The sequence below is a fragment of the Periophthalmus magnuspinnatus genome, chromosome 4, assembly GCF_009829125.3.
Source record: "Periophthalmus magnuspinnatus isolate fPerMag1 chromosome 4, fPerMag1.2.pri, whole genome shotgun sequence".
Taxonomy (NCBI): Eukaryota; Metazoa; Chordata; class Actinopteri; order Gobiiformes; family Gobiidae; genus Periophthalmus; species Periophthalmus magnuspinnatus.
The window spans coordinates 11,218,701-11,225,699 of record NC_047129.1 but is presented as its reverse complement, the minus strand read 5'-3'; the positions used below and the strand labels follow the sequence as shown (position 1 = coordinate 11,225,699).

The 6,999-nt window shown below is 36.9% G+C and overlaps 1 protein-coding gene across 1 annotated transcript in view; it reads right to left on the bottom strand.

Annotated features, from left to right (window-relative positions):
• Positions 1 to 372: 372 nt before the first annotated feature.
• Positions 373 to 6,999, bottom strand: part of LOC117369653 (guanine nucleotide-binding protein subunit alpha-11-like) — a 9,131-nt gene continuing 2,504 nt past the window's right edge. Inside the window, exons 5-8 of the mRNA XM_033964961.2 lie at positions 5,197 to 5,325; positions 4,661 to 4,790; positions 3,561 to 3,714; positions 373 to 2,655 (exon numbers count right to left, since the gene is read on the bottom strand). Coding sequence (XP_033820852.1) covers positions 2,471 to 2,655; positions 3,561 to 3,714; positions 4,661 to 4,790; positions 5,197 to 5,325 — 598 coding nt within the window. The 3' untranslated portion in view covers positions 373 to 2,470. The remainder of the gene's footprint in view (positions 2,656 to 3,560; positions 3,715 to 4,660; positions 4,791 to 5,196; positions 5,326 to 6,999) is intronic.

The window sequence follows — 6,999 nt, the reverse complement described above, 5'->3', positions numbered from 1 at the left end:
AGCCTCTTGTGCTGGATGTAGTGCACAGTGTACAAAATCATTGTTATCCTAATGTGCCTATTGTGTACAAGGCAGCAAACTAAACTACACATATCCTACAGCAAAGTACCAATATTGTGCATCAAATTCTCTACAGTAAGTAAAATGGTGCTTGGCTAATAATTCTCGAAAGGCACTTGTTTATTATGTATTTTATGTAAATAAGTTCTGCATGCTTCAGTATGTCTCCAATCATGTAGCAGCAGGTCCAGCAGACTATATTTATTTACTTGGATGACAGGCTCATACTTTAGAGAAAACACATTGGACAAACAGGAGGCATCGCTGTCCATGGTCCTGTCTACCGTATCAGTGAAGACAACAAAAAACACGTTCAACAGGTTTGTTTTTAATATTAACAAAAAGATCCAGACATTTTTACAGATCCGGTACACAACTTATTGACAGTGTCTGAAAAGAGCTTTCAGACTCTAAACAGGGTAAACACGCACAAGCTTTGGCTCACAGTGTCAAAACAGTAACGTTATAGTTTGCACTGTCTATGATATTATGGTGGTCAGTTCTGCCATCTATAGCCTCATTGTAATTTAATTTAATTTAATTACTTCAAAACAAAACACTAACATTATCAATCCAGAAGACAGAGAGTGAAAGATTTTTGGAAGACTTAGTTTTGTTTTTACTTCTTGTGAAGCCACAATTGTTACAACCGAGTTAAATGTTCAAAATATGTAACTTACTCATCACAGTACAGTGAATTTTCCTACACCAAATATAATTTATTGACTCCTTACATGTAACATCAGAGCAACCATATTGTGAGATAGTGTCACTTCATCTTAATCGATTTAATGTTTACACATGCCAGGGTAAAATCAATATACAAACATAAATTCCCCTTTCCACACATTCATATAAATAAAGACACTGATATGTGCTCACACGTCCACCTTAAATGACTGTTCTTTACCCTTTACCTCAAAGACCTCACTCAGTGTACTCTTTGCTATTGTGGAGGCGATGATTAAAATGGCAAAGGTTTTATAACAACCAAGCAGGTCTCTTTTCCTTTGCTTTGACTTTTATGACAAGTTGCTTTAGGCAATGACAAATGTAATGCACAAATTGTAATAAATGTATTGAGTTGACAGGCACTTTGAACAATGACTTTTGTCTTCATGCTTCTCAACTGCCCAGTTTTGGATGTTTTCATGGGTTTAAATACACTGGTCATCAGATCTTTATAACCACCTGACATTTGGAGCATAATGCCAAAAAGTCTAGACAAAAGATGCTGTGACTTACTGGTCATTTGTTTTGCCTGCTTGGTGTACATGTATATACATATATATTTCTGTGTCCTTTCACGCTAAAAACCTAATACTTGTGCAACTAAAAACAAAGCTGGGGCTGCCGTGATATCACAGCATTCTAAACTATCCATAGTTTAATATTGAGTTGGAGGACAGGTCAGAATATGGTTAAATTTGCTGTTTACTGGCAAAATGCAGATGTTTTGACATGGCTCATGGTTGATATATCTGTAATTACTGGACCTATCCTCATGAAACTAAGATAAAGTTCAATGTTTTTAGTCTGCCAGCACAATTGAACTACTAAGAAGTTTTAGGGGTTCAAAAAGATTGAACTTAATAAAGGTTTGAATGTTGTCATTTGAAAGGACTTTAAGTCGAAAGGACTTATGCCAAGTTTGTAGTCCCAATCTCTATCAAATAAAGATAAGGTCCAAGTTATTTTTTGTGGGTTTTTAGTTTGGCTATTTCTATCAAAAACAATGAATTTACCATAGAGTTATAGGCCCCTAACCTCATCTGGAATCTAGTCTAGAATGGCTTGAACACAACCTGTTGAAGAAATAGAACAGAACATATTGGAAATTATTATTATTCTATAACAAAAATAAAGGTCCACACCACAGTCTCTGATGCTGGGGTGTAGGGCTTGGATGTGCTTCCAAGACAGTTCCTCAAGCGGCTCCTCAAGGATTCTCAGGTGTTGTTTATATAAAATGCATCTTTATAATAAACTGATACACAACATGTTTGTCTATGAAGCATTCAGAGAGGAAATAAATTTGTGTGTGTTTTTATGAAGGAAATTGTGGTCTCTTCTTGTGTCATATTTAAAACATCCTCATCGGCTCTTTGTGTGTGGCTTAGTTCTGTCGATCCATAAAAAATAAAGGCAGGAAAAGCTTCTGGCAGTAATAAAAGGATGTATCCGGATTTGTTGACTGCTTCCTCTGATACAGCAGACTTGTTGGCAGTAAACACTAGTGTAATCTCCGCCGGCATGGTGCTTTAAGATTGAGTATTCAAATCTGCTCATGTCATAATGGAAAAGGGAAACATCAATGATACAAGAGTCTTATAAAATCCTTTATGTTTTATAAAAAAAAAAAAAGACTTCATTTTTGCTTGATCACAGCCTTCGGTAGACTGGTGGTTGTTCATAGGATACCATAATCCCCCAGTGACTTGAGCAGAACTGTGTCTTTAACGTCGTCAAAGACCGTCCTGATATTGTTCGTGTCAGTGGCGCAGGTGAAGTGTGGGTACAGAGTCTTGTTGACAGACCGCTCCTCGTACATCTGGCGAATAAACATCTGTGCATCCTTCACATTCTGCCTCTGACCTGTTCAGTGGAAACGAGAGGAGGTTTTATGCACTGACTCAAAGCACAATTTTTAGCTTAATGTACTTTCTGTACTGTTTGCCCAACAATACAGCTCTTCATTGATTAGTCAATTTAAGAACATCTGTACATTGAACTTATGTTGTATAAACATAAAACTATCTATACAGAATGTAATTTTTAACAAATATGAAAATTTCAAAAAGCAGCTAAGGCAGTAACAACTGTCTGTAATTGAAAACAAATTAGAATATTTTTTCCCCTTTAAAAACAAAAGTAATACTTCACTTGCTAAAGAGTTCTTCAAACCTTGTGCACAGAAAAACAGCTAATCAAGTAAATACCAGGAGCTCTTTAAAGTTCCCATTAAGGTTAAATTGACATGAGGGGCTTGACCCTGAAGTCATTATTTTTGCTAGCTAATGCTACAGCAACTAAAACACAGTAGATTTACAAATAATCAGCACTGTTATTTTCCATCTCACAAGTGCATGCGTCTGGGTTTGTGGGGGGCTGAGAGACCAAGTGAGGTATTTGACCAAGGTTGCTATGGGAAACGGATCCAGTGAAAAGGCTGGGGGTGAGGCTTCAGGGTGTGTGTCTGAGGACTGTTAGGAAGATGCTGTAGTGTACAGCCTTTTACACCAGCAGAGCTATGGGCTCCCATGATTAAGCACACCAAGTACAGGAAGCATTTTCTCTTTCTTTTCTTTTCATAGTTTGCACAATCTTTGCAATAGTACTGGGAGGTTCCAATGCTGTCTTAAACAGATTTGTCTTTGTCAGTACACCTGTATTGTTTCTTTTGTCCTTAGGCACAGACTTATGCAATTCTCTAACAAGAACTAGAAAGATGTCCCTGCATTTTCTTCTTATACATACAAACCATATGTGTTGACTCTTACCAGGGAAGTTGGGGAAGTATTTCTTCAAGTCAGAAGTCTGTATTTTGTCAGCTAAGATGTCAGTCTTGTTGAGAAAAAGTATGATGGAGGTGGTGAGGAACCAGGGTGAGTGGATGGTGATGTAGAACAGAGACAGGCTCTCATTCATGCGGTTCTGAAGGGACAAATGGCATCAAAGTGCATGCAATTATTGCACAGAATACTTACTGTGTTCAAAACAGTTGTGGAGAGATGGGGAAATGGCAAATATGATTTAGAACAAGCAGACAGGATAAGAGAGTGCCTGAGGGAGAGGAAGAAAGGGTCATGCAGAGTGGAGGTTTGTGAGTGTGTTGGTGAAGAGGAAATGAACAGCTCAGAAACAGAATGAGAAGGCCACACAAACGGGAGCTTTATTTAAGCAAGGGTGACATCTGCTGGTTAATGTGTGGCAGTGATATTCAAAGCTTCTCAAAGCAAGCAAGTTAAATAGATATCATGACTTATTTTAAGTTCAATTATTGACTTAAAGAGGTGGATTTCAACATGAAATACAGTGAGGCACAGGGACACTAGTCACCATTAGTGAAGCCAGGACAAATACAGCAATGTCTATTGTAACCAGGTTGTTGTTCCCATATCATACTGAGATGTGCTTCTTTTTGATATTCATTGGACTGATTCCACTGATTCCTCAAGAGTTAAACTCAAACTAATAATGCTTTACATTATTCATTCACTTCATACTCAGTGGTGGTAAGCTACTATTGTAGTCACTGCTGCCTTGGGGCAGACTGACAGAAGTGAGGCTATCAGGCCTCTCACCAACACTCATGCACATAGCACTATTAGGCAAGGTGGGTGCCTATGGACACAAGGACAGAATTTCTTCCAAGCGGTAACTGATCCTCCAATGGGTGCTCTACCCACCGAGCCTTGATGGTTGCAGCAGTTTACTTATTTTAAATTTTGGAATGTTGTAAGACAGTGACTAAGGTGACCATGTTTGGTTTTACAGATCAATGGAAATGCATTCAGTGAGCCTCATTAAAATATTTAAACAGGAAAGCACGTAAGATTAACTTAAAGCATAGTTGTGCATCATGTCAGAATTATCTTACAATGGTTTCTCTTTCCTCCAGGACTTGGTCATACTCGCTGAGGGATGCCAGAAAGATGAGAGAAGTGACATTTTCAAAACAGTGAATCCATTTGCGACGCTCTGACTTCTGACCACCAACGTCTACAATCCTGCAGAACAACAGAGCAAAAGTCGTAAGTTAGTTGAGAATTTTCGGTTTAATGAGGTGAGGATGTTTTATAACAAATAACTTCATGATCTGGTTAAGTGAATGTGATGCAATCATAGACACAATTTAATGAGGTAGCATAACAAAAGGGCATATCTGGACACTCATAGTGAAATCATTTTCACAAGAGGAAATGTCCCATTTCTGAAATTTCTACCTGTGATTACGTTAATATAATGTCTATGTATACAGTATGGTATACTAATACCACACAATACATTACAAAATAACTATGTTGCATTTGTACCAATACTTTCAGAATACAAAACAATCATCTTAAATAAACCTGCCTGATTTATTCTACTTTATTGTACTTGTTGATATCAACTTTTAAACAAAACAGCTACCTTAGAGTGATGTTTTTGATGGTGAAAGAGTAGTCATGGATGCCTGTTGTTGGGAATCGAACTCGCAACACGTCTTGTTCTGTTGGTATGTAGTCTGGGGAAGCAATGCGGTCCAAGTTGCTCAGATAGCTGGGAAAGACAGAAGTAGATTAGAAAAGGTCTTTCAGCTGATCAGAAGGTATTTAAGTTGTTCTAGTTATATAAAATCTATAATAATTAATGACGTTCAACTAGTCAAACAATTCTTTTGTACTCAGACATTTTACATGATACATAAAACATCACACAAAGGCAATATATGCTGACCGAAAGCTTTTATATTGAGAATATTCACAATGAATGTGTATTATTGATGGTGAATATCACATTTTTGCCATTTTTATTTAATAATAAAGTAGTCTTTTATAAAAAAAAATAAAATAAAATTGTCTTACGTTATGTCTTTTAGAGTCTATATAGTCCAGAGAATGATTAGTCGTTGCATCCTATTTTATTGTGTATATTAGGGATATAAATTCACCACATAACTGTATTGAGTCTATAACCCTCTTCCGTCAGATTACAGTTTTATGGCCTGTGTTGATTCTAGCTGCCTCTCTTATCAGCCTCACACCATGATTACTGAGCTCTTACGCAAACAGTAAGGGGGGCACAACAGAAAAGAAAATCAGAAAAGGCTGAGACAAAGTAGTGTATAGTGTGTAGTGACAAAGTAGTATATATATGTGTATGTGTGTGTGCATAGTACATACATATACCCCCCCCCCCACACACACACACATATATATATATATATATATATATATATATATATATATATATATATATATATATATATATATATATATATATATATATATACATATACATATGCTTTTTGATGGATTTTTTATGCTAACACATTTTTTATGTGGTGATACACAGCCTTTATTGCAAAGTTACATATATTATACTTATATTGTTGATTATGTTGCATTAAAGCTGTGCTAATGTTTTGTGACAGCAAGCATGAGTCATAGCAGTTTAGCAGCGTTAAGCAGAGAGGGTTTTTGTTCAAAGGTCAACTGTAGCATACTAAAACATATATCAATATATCACTGCATGTAGACCAATGGACAACATGACCACACCTGCACAACTGTTTAGTTTACTCTATAAACTTCTCTCAAATAATCATGATATTATAGTTATTGTGAGCACAATGAATTTAAAGTACAACTGCACAATATATCAAAAGTTTCCTTTTGATATATTACACTAATCTGCTGGTAACCAGCTTGGCAAGTATACTGTTAGCATTTAGCTGACATTATTTCTATCTTGCTACAAACCGCTTATTCACTGTGCTAACAGATGCAGGGCTGGCTCCATCTGCTATTTTTATAGCATGACCATTTAGAATGAGACCTGAAGTATTGTCTATAGATACTAACATGTCACCTCACATGTGCAGATTGTATTATATCTTAATATTCTTTTCCCTCGGTGACAAAGGTGAACAGTGAGGAAAGGGGGGAGCCACAGCTCTTACTAGTTCGAGGACATACCAAACAATGCTGCTGCTTTGTGTCAGTCAAACAGGAATAAGACAGGGATTGTGGTGTTTGGCCAAACTAACCAACTTCTTGGGATAATTGCATGATTGGTGCTCTGTCCTCTCATTGTTGCCCTGCAGTGAGAAATCTTGGGGTGATTGTGGACTCTACGTTCAAACTGGACAAGCACATTAGCTCTGTCTTAAAGTCCAGCTTCTTTCAGTTGAGGCTCCTTGCTAAACTAAAGCCCTACCTTCCACAGGTGGAT